The following is a 13,303-nucleotide window of genomic DNA, read 5'->3' on the forward strand; positions in this document are numbered from 1 at the left end:
GAAAAATTGGACAGATCCGTGTAGATCACTGGACTATAGAGATAATGTGTACCGATTTGCGTGATGTTTGGAGTAATATAAAAAAAATGTTTTGCAAAAATCGCCCTCCTAGTGGCACTATAATAGGGCGATGTTAAAAGGGCATTTGTTCCTCAACGCAGTGCGAATGTGCGCGCAAAGTTTCACCACAATTAGACGTTGCGTTCATGATTTGCAGCATTTTGTTGAAAACGGGCCACTCCTGCAAACTTTAAATATCAATCTTAGCCAATCAGGATGGAATATGAAAAATCAAACAGATCCGTCTTGATCACTATAGAGATCATGTGTACCGATCTGCGTGAAATTTGGATAAAATCTGAAGGAGTAATATCAAAACATGTGTTTTACATAAGTCGGCCTCCTGGTGGCGCTATAACCGGCCCATGTGCAACATTTGGGGCAGAGGTTCTGCTCTGGCATCCAGGGAGTATGTGTGCACAGTTTCGCTTCGATCAAGACAACGGTCGGTGCCGGAGATTAGCTGTTCACAGATGGACAGACACACACACACACACGGACTGCCTTTGGCCTGGCGGAGACAATGAAGAGGCTGGACAAGTACTCTAGTAATAACCATAGAGGTATAATATAACAACTCTATGAACTCTACACAGAGTCACAGACACCCCCCTCCCCCTCCCCCATACGGTAATACGATTGGTTGAATGAAAGACACCGACATACTTCCTGTATGACTACGTCATCACGTACGTGCTGTCACGGCGCATAGTAAACAAACTCTCTAGTAAAAGGAAGGTTCATTCACTGTCCAACCTGACTTCTGCAGGTAGGTGCCTAACTTTGTACTTTTATATGAACCATGTCCACTGACAACACCTAGAGGCTTAACATTATGTTTCTTTCAACTTCTTTACTTGAAGGTATAACGCTAAATATTCTTGAGCTAACCTTAGCTAAATTGATTGATTGATGTACTTTATTTAGTAAGACATGAGAACAGTACATGGCAGTACATAACAGTACATGGAGATGTGCATATTATTATGCTAATTCTTCTCCATTTCAATACCAGAACAGCAGAGCTCAGCTAACTGGCATCGTTTAGAACAGGGGTCTTCAACGTTTTTCAGCCCAAGGACCCCCTAGCTGTAGCTGAGAGAGAGATGAAGCAGGGACCCCCACTACATTGCATACAATGTGTTGCAGATTAAATCATAGATTTCATAGATAGCTTCATTGACTATCATCAGTGTTGTGTAAATTCATGTTTTTTGTTCTTTTCAAACATTTAACGACTTAAACGACTAAAACACAATTCAATATTTAGTACTTGATTTGCTCCCTTTCCTTCCCACACCAAACCTCTTTGCCGAAAATAGCCGATCTACAAGCTTGTAGATCTGCTATTTTTTCGGCTAGTGTTCCTCAGAATAGAGATGCTAGGGTTCAAGTGGTTGAAAAAAGAAAAATCCTATCGCAAAGATTTGGCAGACCCCCTGGAGTAACTCTGAGGACCCCCTAGGGGTCCCGAGCCCCCTGTTGAAGACCCCTGGTCTAGAATTTCTTAAACAGGATAGTATTCTTTATGCATGCGAGTTTCTAACACAACAACAGCGATTTTATTCCAAACTTAGCCTACCTGAAACATAAGATATAATCCTGTATTAATATGCTGGATCTTCAGCAAAACCCCACGCTAGGATACATTGCCAAAGCGTAGGCATGAGCATTGGATGCTATTGTTTGAAAAGTTGCACCCGTTATTTACATGCGTGCCGTGAGGCACCAGTTACCACATATTACAATGAGTGGGAAATTGCTTTCAGAACAAACTGTAGTGCATTGTCTATGTTGCATACATTACAGTGTCACATGCACGCTTGCATGTGAATTGTGGGTCTTGACTTCAGTGGTAATACAGAACTCAACAGCTGTAGTCATCTGACCCAACATTGTCTAGGAGGCTGTTTGACAGACTGGGCCAACGTTTTCAATGTTTAACTTTGTTCTACACCGAAAGGGCAGTGAGGAGAAGGCCACCATGGTGATGAAACCTGTGATTTCCAAGCTCACCGGCAAGCTGGTGGTGCTGGCCAGCGCTTCTCCAAGGAGACTGGAGATTCTCACCAATGTGGTAAGAACCTACCTAGCTCAATAAAGCCTGAGCTATACTCGGATCCGCTTAAGTATTTCGCACCAAAAATAGCAGATCTACAAGCTTACAACGCATCGCTCTGCAAAGTGTTGTGAGCTTGTAGACCTGCTATTTTTACCACTTGAACCCCAGCATCCCTGTTCTTGGGGGAACGTTCACCAAAAATAGACGATCTGCAAACTCACAACGCATCGCAATGAGATTGTTGTGAGCTTGTAGATTGGCTATTTGTGGCGAAGAGATTTGGTGTAGAGTGAAAAAGAGCATACCAAGTATGGTGGAACTCAGGTCTCTTTCACTACATATAGAGAGTTTTAAGTGGTTATGTGTGCAACACCGGCTTGCAACTAATAAATCAGTCATGAGAAATAGCACACTAAGATGCCGATGATGATGATTATTTTGTGACCATGTTAACTCCGATGTGTGGCAGGGATTACGATTTGAAGTGGTACCGTCCTGGTTCAAAGAAACTCTTGACAAGAGACTTTTCAAGGAACCGCATGAGTATGCTGTTGAGACGGCAAAGCAGAAAGCTCTGGAGGTGGCCAAGAGAATGCCTTTTGTGAGTAGCTCTACAATGACCTATCTATAAGCCTGTGAGATTTTATTGTGTTGAGTGATTTAGAAACAAAATGTTGCTGTTTGTTGAACACAATAAAATCACTGATTTTATTGTGTTCAACAAACAGTAACATTTTGTTTCTTGGCTTGCTTTAGAAACATCTGAAAATTCCAGACATAGTGATTGGAGCAGACACCATTGTGGTAAGAGAAATAACGGCATAGCAGCATTTGAAACAGTGTGCATTTATTCTGGCTAGCTTCATTGTATTGTGCTCTTCCCTCAAGACAGTAGATGGCTTGATTCTGGAAAAGCCGGTGGATAAGCACGATGCCTACCGGATGCTTTCAAGGTTAGTGTCTTTGAGATTGTTTATGTCAAGACTCAAGACAGGACATACTGTAGAAAGAACCTCCTTCCCTCTTTTAACTTTGTCTCCCTTTTCCAGGTTGAGTGGTAAAGAGCATAGTGTTTTCACTGGAGTAGCTATTATCCTTTGCCACGAAAAGGAAAGTAAGTCAAAAGACTTCTTCACTTTTTGTTTTACTTTACAAAAGAACTTGTGTTGTCATTCAAGACAACTTAATGAGATGTATTATCCTCCAGTTTTTCCACATTTGTCTGGTGAATGAATTAATTTAGTGTGCAAATCTAAATCTTGTCACTTTTTTAGTCTCTTAACGGCCTCTTAACGGTTGTCACTTCTCCGCCAGATGAAGAGCTCGATTACCAGATGATTGAATTCTATGAAGAAACAAAGGTGAAGTTTGCTGATCTCTCAGAAGATATGCTGTGGGAATACATTAACAGTGGTGAACCCATGTGAGTGTGAATGCTTCCTGAACCTGCAGATATATATATTGATTTGTAACCTCACCATGCAACAGCTTAGTTTGGGGGGGGGGGGGGGGGGGCACCGTGCACTGCAGGAATTGCAAACTTTATGAACCTGCTGCTTTGCTGGACTTTGACGCAACAAATGTGTCCTTAACTAGCTTTTTTCTGTCCGAAATAAATGATTGACTTAGTGTTATGGAGTGCAATGACATGGATGTGTAAAATTGGATTGCAGTGTATGAATTGGAGCTCTAAGTGATATGTGCTGAAATGTGCTGATGCTGTACATGACCGTACACATACAGTAATACCTCCTTTGTGTCAACAATGTGAGTGTATGTGTTGCAGGATCATTTCTGTATGTCTGTCGTTCTGTGTGTTAGGGATAAGGCTGGTGGCTATGGTATCCAGGCCCTGGGTGGAATGCTGGTTGAATACGTCCATGGAGACTTCCTCAACGTTGTGGGTTTCCCCCTCAACCACTTCTGCAAGCAACTAGACATGATCTACAACCGACCCCCATCCTCCCTGGACCTGGACTGTGCCTCTGTCTGCCTGAGTGACAACAGCACTCAAACCACACCGACTCTCACTAGTCCCCCTGCCAACCAGGCGAACCACAGTCCTCCAGCTAGTCCGGCGCTAACGAGCTCTTCTGCCAAACACAGCCCACCACCCAGCCCAACCATTAGTGGCCCACCTGCTAATCAGACATGCCACAACTCTCCAGACATCCACATCCAGAACAGCCCCAATGCAAGTCCAGCCCATAAGGTAGTGTTTAATTCTGATATAAGGTGGAGTTGTATTATTTACCCCTCTCTTAGCTATTGTGCCATTTTTAATGTGACCCCCCCCCCCCCCCCCCAGGTGAAAAGAGAGGACAGTGAAAGTGGAGTGGGTGACAGCTCCTGGACTTTGGTCAACAGCCTATCTAAAGAGAGTAGAGTGGCAGAGTTCCAAGACTTTGAAGATGCAACATTACCACTGGTAACCACCAGAGGGCATGTGAATGAGTTTAACCTGCAAGAGCATGAGGACCACGCAAATACTAAAGAGGAATTGAGGCGATTAATCGAGCTGATGGACGGATTCAAAGCCTCAAAGGTTTGCCCATATTGTTATAGAACACAACTTACCATTAGCAGTTGTATCAAATGTATAAAATGTATAGTTACAACCTATCACTCTATTAAAAAAAAAGGTCTTTGTGCCTCTGTGGCCTTTATGATCTGCTTCAGGCAATGTTCACAGCGTCCAAGTTGCGTGTATTTGACCTGCTACACAGCAGACCAGGGCTGGAGGCAACAGAGGTGGCCCAGGAGATCAAAGCCTCTGTGAAGGGAACTGAACGTTTGTTGGAGGCCTGTGTATCTCTGGGACTGCTAGAAAGCCAGGAGAGAGGTTAGTCTGCACTCTGTAAATCTATCCCTGTTTAGTCATTACCTCTGCGGCTCTGCCAAGGAGGTCATGTTTTCAATCCTGTCTGTCTGTCTGTCTGTCTGTTTGTCCGTCTGTCAGCGAAATTATTCTTAACGTCTTGGAAAGGTTGGTCCTGGGCTAAGAAAGATCTGATTAACTTTTCATGGCGATTGGATAAAATGGAGTGTGGCAGTGGGTGTGGTTGGTTACCAAAATACACATCTTCTAAACCAAAATACACATATCTTCTGAACAGATTAACAATACTTTTGAAGGAAAGTTCGTTATAGGCCCAGGAAGAACCGATTAATGCAACATGAAAAATCACCACAACATCACCTTGGTGTGGTGGATCGGTAATCCTAACCCCACATTTTCTAGTTATATACTGTATGAGCTGGATGCATCTGGTTGGGCTAATGGTTGGTTGTAACTTATGAATATAAACCTTTTGTCATTAAACAAGTTGCATTTGTTGGTCAGCATACCAGAAGCCAGTGTATGAGAACACAGACCTGGCCGAGAGATTCTTGTGGTCAGATGCTCCCCTCACTCTGCAAGGCTACATCCAGCACTGTAACGAGCTGGTGTGGCCCATCTTCTCTCATCTTGAGAATGCTGTCAGGGAAGGAACCAACCAACATGAGAAGGCCTTTGGCAAGAAGCCAAACAACCTGTTTGAGGTGATTGCCTTCAAATGCAGATATATAAAATCTGCAATAAATATTCAGGATGCAGATGGAATATTGTCCATACTGGTAGAAACATCTCTGTCTAACTCCCCGACTTCTGTTTTTGACCATTTTCACAGGATGCTTATTACAACAGACACGAGGTCAAGCTGAGATTCATGGAAGCCATGCACAGCGTTGCCACAGTTACAGGCCAAGCTGTAGCAACAGCCTTTGATCTTTCCAGATTTAAAACGGCATGTGACCTTGGAGGTACTGTAGGGACTAGGGAGATGGTGTTGATTTTTAAAGGCGTGTCCTGACTTATTAGAGTCACAAGTTTACGGGATTCTGAGATATATGTCACTACCTTTTGTTTTGTTTTTGTCCAGGATGTACCGGTGCCATAGCATATGAGATTGCCAGTGCCCACCCTGGGTTAACTGTGACTGTGTTTGACTTGCCGGAGGTTGTTGAGATGAGCGGGCACTTCCGCCCACTGAACATGGACAACAGGGTATCATTTGTTGCAGGTCAGTTTGTGTACACACAATAACTTATTATCTTCATCAATGTAAGTGAAAGAAAAGTGAGCTGATTGGAACAAATACAGTTGTCTTATTATTGTGTCTGTTGGATTTAGTGTGAACCCTAGCAGGTAATTATCTGTATTTTGTGGTATTTTAAGTGGTAATTACTCATTTTGTTTTCACTGCGTTTTGCAGGAGATTTCTTTAAGGATGAGCTTCCCAAAGCAGACTTGTACATCCTGGCAAGAATCCTCCATGACTGGTCTGAAGAGAAATTGCATACCTTGCTCAGTAAAATCTCTGATGCTTGCACACCAGGTAAAGCTCAGGAACCTAATGCAGCATATGAAAGTCACAATGTTTCAATATTTTGTAGTGCTCAAATCCTAGTTTTTAGTTCCTGGTGTGCTGTTTTTGTGCACTGACCATATTCACACAAGCTATTTTGCTCATGTCATAACACTAACCCGAGTATGTGACAAGAGCATAATAGTCGCTGCGTGAATATGGTCAGTTATGACAAAGCTAAAGACCGCAAAGTAAAGTTTCACCTAAGTTTACTTTTTCTTTTTAAATGTATGTTTTTGCACACAATATGTACTTCCATGTTATGTGCTTACATGTGCTGCCAGACTGTGGGCTCCTGATCAGTGAGATCTTTCTGGATGAAGACAGAAGAGGACCGAGTCGTGGGCTTCTCCAGGCTCTCAGCATGACTGACGGGAGACAGAGGAGCGCCACAGAATACAGCCTCCTGCTGAAGAGCCACGGTTTCACCACGGCACACATAAGACACACAGACAGACTGCTGGACGCTATGCTCTGCATCAAAGAGTGACTAACACAGCCATAACCAATAAGATCTCACATAAGGCTAACCTGTTCAAAAATAAGTTTAGGAATATATTTATGATGTGTGGGACAACGGCAACTATGTCTTTTAAAGGCCCAATTAAAATATTGTATTTCAAGAAAATATGCCATTTGGAACTTTGTTACCCTATCATAATACAAATTTAAAAAAACGTATACAAATATATTTTTTACTCCAATGTTTACATACTTTGCCAATGTAAACAAACACAGCCCCAAACTACAGCAAATGCATAATGTGGTCTAGTTTTAGTCTGTCAAGAGCAGAGTCAAACTATAATAGAGAATAAAAGCATGTCTCCACTGCGATTATTTAGTTTTGCTGGTGGAGCTACCCATGTGTTTACATTTGTATAACTGGCCTTTAATACTTGCTTTTAACAGCTCCTCTGAATGGTATTGATATTAAGCTGGTATTAAATCTACTAGTCATATACAATTTGATGGTCAGTGGCTATACACATGCAGAGGACCTTCATGACAGTATCAACATTTCACTTGGACTCGTTTCTATTTCAATCTCGGAACCCATTGACTATCATCTACGTATATGCAGATATCTGTTTATAGAGATTACAATGTTAATGACCTCATCACTACCTCCTTTGCAGGGTGACAATGCAATGACAGCAACAACTCAAATGTACAATAAATGTCTCTTCAATGCAGATTGACAAAATAATAAAATCCACTGTACTCTTGTGATGGGAGTTTTGCATCATATTTAAGTCAAGGGTACTGCTGCTATGTGATTTCAGTGTGTGTCATCTCATAGTACAATTTGTCATTTAGGCATTTTAGCAGATGTGCAAGATCAGAGTAAATGGCATGAACCCGAGTAAAAAAAATGACACAGTAACTTGGAGTTTAGAGTAAGAATAGTTTTTATTTGTTGTGTGGTACAAAGTAACTAGGATACCAGGGGCCTATTACACAAAAGGAGAATGAAATAAGCCTGGATTCAAGTCAAATCCAGGTTTGACAAAGTCTGGTCCGTACAGCCTGGTTTATTCCGTTCCATGAACGCCAAGCCAGACTGAAAAGGAGCGACTTTGTCGAGCTAGACCTTGTCAAGCCAGGCTGTGTCGAGGCAGGATGTTAAAGCCAGGCTTCACGTATTCCTATAAAAGACCATGAAAGTCCATAGCAGAATCCTTGAACTTGACCAATCATGGAGCCCAAAACCAGAGCGGCGCTCTTCTCTGTGGCTGAACAGCAGCACTGCAGCAGCTCATGGAACAGTGGCGTTCCCAGGAATTACATTTAGGGCAGGTGAGAGTCCCAAGACTCAAGACGCAAAAGAGTCTTGAGTCAAGACCCAGGCTCCCGGGGAGAGATCAAATTTCTCTTTTGGGTCTTGAGTCCCAAGACTCAAGACCCAAAAGAGAAATTTGATGATTTTCGCATAAGAATTGAATAAGTGTGTGTATATGTATATATATATATAAGTGTTAAAGAGTTCTAAATTCTGTACTCATTGCTATAGTGTTTGTTCAGTAACAGGAGTCTCCTTGTCTCAACAGTCCCCAACTCTTTAATAAACAGAAAATACATTTTCAGGTCGGGATACCAATTGTATCCAATCAGGATAGAGAACTCAGTCAGGATACAGGTTAAACAAGTTAAATTGGAAGTGCTGACACAAATAAATGACTAGACAAAATTGGAACTAGAACACTATAAAAATGGAGCTGATAATGCTCTCCTGGTTGGCTGAAATTGTGTAACCTACTGTACCTGAAAATGTATGTTCTGTTTATTAAAGAGCTGGAGAGACAGGGAGACCAAGCTGTACCTGAACAGACACTATACATCAATATCATCAATATGATAACAATATCACCTACCCTACCTTTACTGTGGTGTTTACTATAGCCTACTTGTTTTTCAGTGTATCATTTATTTCAAACTTATTTTCTTACTTTTTTTAAGCCCAGGGTAGTGTCACGTGGTCAGAACAGGATGCTCCCATGCGCATTCATTTACTGTATCCTCTCGCGATATTCTACAAGGACAGGTTGTTCTCCCATTTTGTCCATTCATTCACGGATGCTGAACTTGTGGTACCCCAACGACCCCAACGCTTGAAACTCGTCCGCCGGCTCTTGATTTCAGCTTTCGCCTCTTCAACTCGACTTTCAGACACTGCACACCAACCAGCAGCCATGGGAGATGCAGCTATTTCATTTGCCAAGGACTTCTTGGCAGGTGGATTCGCAGCAGCTATTTCTAAAACTGCAGTGGCACCGATCGAGCGAGTGAAACTGCTTCTTCAGGTAAATTCGTGAGTCTCGGGTGGGCTTAGCGTGGTAATCGAAGGCTCGATTGATAAAGTGTGTATCACGTAGACCACAAATCAACCACTGCTGTTAGACGAAACATAAACGGCTCCTTTGACATAGCTGCGTTATCCTTGGGAGCCATGTTTAAGTCCTGGTCTGCGTCCATTGCAGCTGAGTGCTGCAGCAGTGAATACGCTCATTAAAGCCACTGCATAAATACAGACGACGAAGTTTTAATTTGAGGATTTATACTTTATAAAATGCAATGTTACTGCTTGTTATGTTGTATAGAACAAGGCAGGCCTACACAATTTGATGACGGACAAACTTATTCACTCCTCTCCTCACCCCACACTGAACAGTATGGTGCAGAGATAACTGCAGTGTCATACATTGGGCCTATATTCTCCTATCACGAGGCGATGGAGTTATTAAATTATTATTTTACCAGGTAGTCCCATTGAGATTAAAATATATTTATATACAGACCTGGCCAAGAAGGGCAACAATAAACTGTTGCAACAGCACACAAACATAAAATATGAATTACGCTGAAAATGTATTAACAAATAACACATTTGTTTAGAAAAAAATCAATGTTTGTTTTTTGGACATACGGACGGACACACAGACAAAGTCAGATATAGGAGTGGTTGGCACCACTCAAAAATAATCAGGCTGCTATGTATGTAAAGGGCTTGCCTAATGTTCTTGCCTAATGATAAATTAGATTACAGTTACACTGACACTGTTAAATAGGCCTTCATGTCACTCACACAGCAGCCAAGGCCTACTTAGAGTCAAGTGGACAGGAGGATTGAAATCTTTTGACATTTTCTTTTGTATTTTAATGAAGATGATTAACCTATCTTAACTGAACTGATAACCTTTTATGTCCCTGTTCTGCAATCAGGTCCAGCATGTCAGCAAACAGATCACTGCTGACCAGCAGTACAAGGGCATCGTGGACTGCTTCGTGCGCATCCCCAAAGAGCAAGGCTTCGCGTCATTCTGGCGTGGAAACATGGCCAATGTCATCCGTTACTTCCCCACCCAGGCCCTCAACTTTGCATTCAAGGACAAGTACAAGACGGTCTTCCTCGGAGGAGTGGATAAACACACTCAGTTCTGGCGCTATTTTGCAGGAAATCTGGCATCTGGCGGTGCTGCTGGAGCCACCTCTCTGTGCTTTGTCTACCCACTGGATTTTGCCCGTACCCGTTTGGCAGCCGATGTGGGTAAAGCAGGCGCCACTAGGGAGTTCAATGGTCTTGCAGACTGCCTGAAGAAGATCTCTAAGTTAGATGGGGTCAAAGGCCTGTACCAGGGCTTCGGTGTCTCTGTGCAGGGCATCATCATCTACAGGGCTGCCTACTTTGGCATTTATGACACTGCTAAAGGTACAAGAAATGTCACATACAGTATGGTGTCTCACAAATAGACTTACTGAAGTAGACATCCATAGCAGTTAGAATTTTGTCAAATTTATACTTCATCCCACAATGGTTATTTTCAGCGAAGCACACTGTTGTATGGTGGAGTATGAATTAGGCTTCAGGATACATTGATTGATTGATTGATTGATTGATTGATTGAATGAATGCTTTATTCACAAGTTGAGTACAGTAGTACAGTCAAAGGTATAGCTAAAAGTTTCCAGTGTGGTCCATTGTACTCAATTCATCAGTAATGCATATGATACATAGAATACAATACAATCGGTAAAATCTAACTCAGTATCGGATATTTTTTACAGATAAGGGGGTGGGAGCGGGGGGAAGAGGATTCTACTACTAAAGTGTTCAAAGGTGTTAAACTAAGCCCAATTGTATTTTATTGTACATGGTCTAAAAACGGATTCAATCATGTTCCTATTTGGATGAAACTAGTCCAATCTGAGCTTGTGTCTGGGATTGTTTTGTGCACAGGTATGCTTCCTGATCCCAAGAACACTCACATTGTGGTCAGCTGGGCGATCGCTCAGTCTGTGACAGCCGTGGCCGGAATAGTGTCCTACCCGTTCGACACTGTGAGGCGTCGTATGATGATGCAGTCAGGACGCAAAGGAGGTAATTAAGTAAAGCTATAATGACCTGTGTAATTACATATTGTTTTGTACACAGTAAAATCATCAGTGTTAATTTAACTCAGTGTATAAACATTTAAACTCTGAGTTAACCACTTAAGCTTGATTTATACTACTCGTATGATAGTGTCACATAGCGAACATACAAGTTGATCTACAAGCTCACGACGCATTGCGTCGCGGCACGTCGTGAGCTTGTGGATTGGCTGTTTTTAGCTATTTTTCAAGGATTTGGTAAAGTTTTGAATATGTTCACCTATTATGACATGCCCAAAATAGGGACATCAGGTTTAAAGTGGTTAAATGAACACTGATAATTTTACTGCCATGTTGCCTATGAATCAACATGTTTTGTAATGTGAGTGTTACATGCTGTGTTTTGTGTGTTTTCAGCGGACATCATGTACACCGGGACCCTTGACTGCTGGAGGAAGATCGCCCGTGATGAAGGGGGCAAGGCGTTCTTCAAGGGAGCCCTGTCCAACGTGATGCGAGGCATGGGCGGAGCCTTTGTCTTGGTCCTCTATGACGAGTTCAAGAAATTAGCGAACTAACTTGAGCCTCTCATCTCCCACCACAGCAAATGGGCAACAATTCTGACCAAGTAGAATAGGTGTTCCACTGGTGTTATTTAAGCTTTAACCACTAACCCATCTCAAAGTAAATCCACCTGGGGCTTAAGTCATATGATAGCGAACAGACGATGACAACAGACAAACCCATCAAAACACAGACTATTTAAATATGGCATATATTTTTGATCATTTTGGTCTGTTTGCCCATAACCGATTGTCTTATATATTTTTTTTGCACAAACTGATCAAAGTCTGACTTTTGTTTTTCTTTTCTGACCTTAATCTGTCCCAAGTGATGTTGTAAGGAAAATAGTTTCCATGTCACTGTATTACTTGTTGCTGTAGTTGACCATCTAAATGATATGTGATATTCCAGGAATGTTGTCCAAATATTTTCTTTGCAGTTCAAAGAATTGCAAAGCTATTTAGCGTCTTGCTATGTCAGAAAAGCGTCTCAAGATGGCATCACTAAATCGCATGAGAGGCTCGAGGGTCTGAAGATTCACTGGAAGGAGCACACACAGACCTCCCTATGTTGCACCGTTGAATGTTCTCCAGTAACAAGATGAGTGTACTATAGCAATCTTTGACATTAAAATGAAAGGGAACTATCAGAATTAGGGGTTATAACTATCACAATTAAGGGTTATGTTGCCAAGTTTCAGATTGAAAAAGTGCAGGTTGCGTTACACGATCTCTTAAATACATGAAAGTGTATGACAGCAGCCCATAATTCCTTTCAGATACGCATCTTGTCAGTCAGCTTTGTGGCAATGGCTGAAACAACCAAACAGTTGATGTGAATCTGGGAATATCTCTAGCCAGAATAAATAGCTCTCATTCTTTGTGACACTGCAAGTGTATCCCGATTATTCTTCATTCTGGATCCCTCTCTAAGTATTTTTTTCTTAGAGGTAATAAGGGTGGTCATGTTATTTGTGGCTATTTTCTTGTCAGTCTGGGCTTAGACTCTTTGTGACATCAAGCTGATTTTCATTACCCAGGCAGTCCCTGCAATGGGGAGAGACAGAGGGAGGGTGGGATGAAGTTCAAACATGGCACTTTGTGTATAGCACATGAGGTTTGTTGTAAACTGAATACACATACTGTATTGTATGCATTGAGAGGCCATATATTTGCAATATTTTGGCCCTACACTGGCTAAGTGTGAATGCCTGTATTGATTCAATAAAACTCAATACCTCATAAACGCTTCATTAATGTTCTGTGTAAAGACAACAAAGTGACACTGAGAAATACAGATTAACATATTCTAGCATGATGAATCATTTTCCACAAAGGAT

The 13,303-nt window shown here is 41.9% G+C and overlaps 2 protein-coding genes across 3 annotated transcripts; both read left to right on the plus strand.

The window, feature by feature from the left end:
• The first annotated feature begins 746 nt into the window (after window positions 1-746).
• asmtl (acetylserotonin O-methyltransferase-like) lies at window positions 747-7,925 on the plus strand. 2 transcript variants are annotated; one of them, XM_084084065.1, is made up of 15 exons: window positions 747-829; window positions 2,029-2,137; window positions 2,592-2,723; window positions 2,879-2,926; window positions 3,011-3,075; window positions 3,172-3,236; window positions 3,437-3,545; window positions 3,944-4,334; window positions 4,431-4,667; window positions 4,802-4,964; window positions 5,466-5,665; window positions 5,794-5,926; window positions 6,046-6,186; window positions 6,379-6,501; window positions 6,816-7,925. In XM_084084065.1, exons 2-15 carry the CDS (start codon window positions 2,045-2,047, stop codon window positions 7,019-7,021), a joined length of 2,106 nt encoding a protein of 701 aa, XP_083940191.1. In that variant the 5' UTR covers window positions 747-829; window positions 2,029-2,044; the 3' UTR covers window positions 7,022-7,925. The 2 variants fall into 2 exon arrangements, with proteins under 2 accessions (XP_083940191.1, XP_083940190.1); XM_084084064.1 differs by having other exon boundaries at window positions 780-829; window positions 2,024-2,137.
• Window positions 7,926-9,171: 1,246 nt separating this feature from the next.
• slc25a6 (solute carrier family 25 member 6) lies at window positions 9,172-13,028 on the plus strand. Its single transcript, XM_084084395.1, has 4 exons — window positions 9,172-9,332; window positions 10,252-10,738; window positions 11,267-11,407; window positions 11,818-13,028. The coding sequence occupies exons 1-4, from the start codon at window positions 9,222-9,224 to the stop codon at window positions 11,976-11,978; spliced, it is 900 nt and encodes a 299-aa protein (XP_083940521.1). The 5' UTR covers window positions 9,172-9,221; the 3' UTR covers window positions 11,979-13,028.
• Window positions 13,029-13,303: the final 275 nt, after the last annotated feature.

Source organism: Gymnoscopelus microlampas, assembly GCF_963454915.1.
Source record: "Gymnoscopelus microlampas genome assembly, chromosome: 17".
In the NCBI taxonomy this organism is placed as follows: Eukaryota; Metazoa; Chordata; class Actinopteri; order Myctophiformes; family Myctophidae; genus Gymnoscopelus; species Gymnoscopelus microlampas.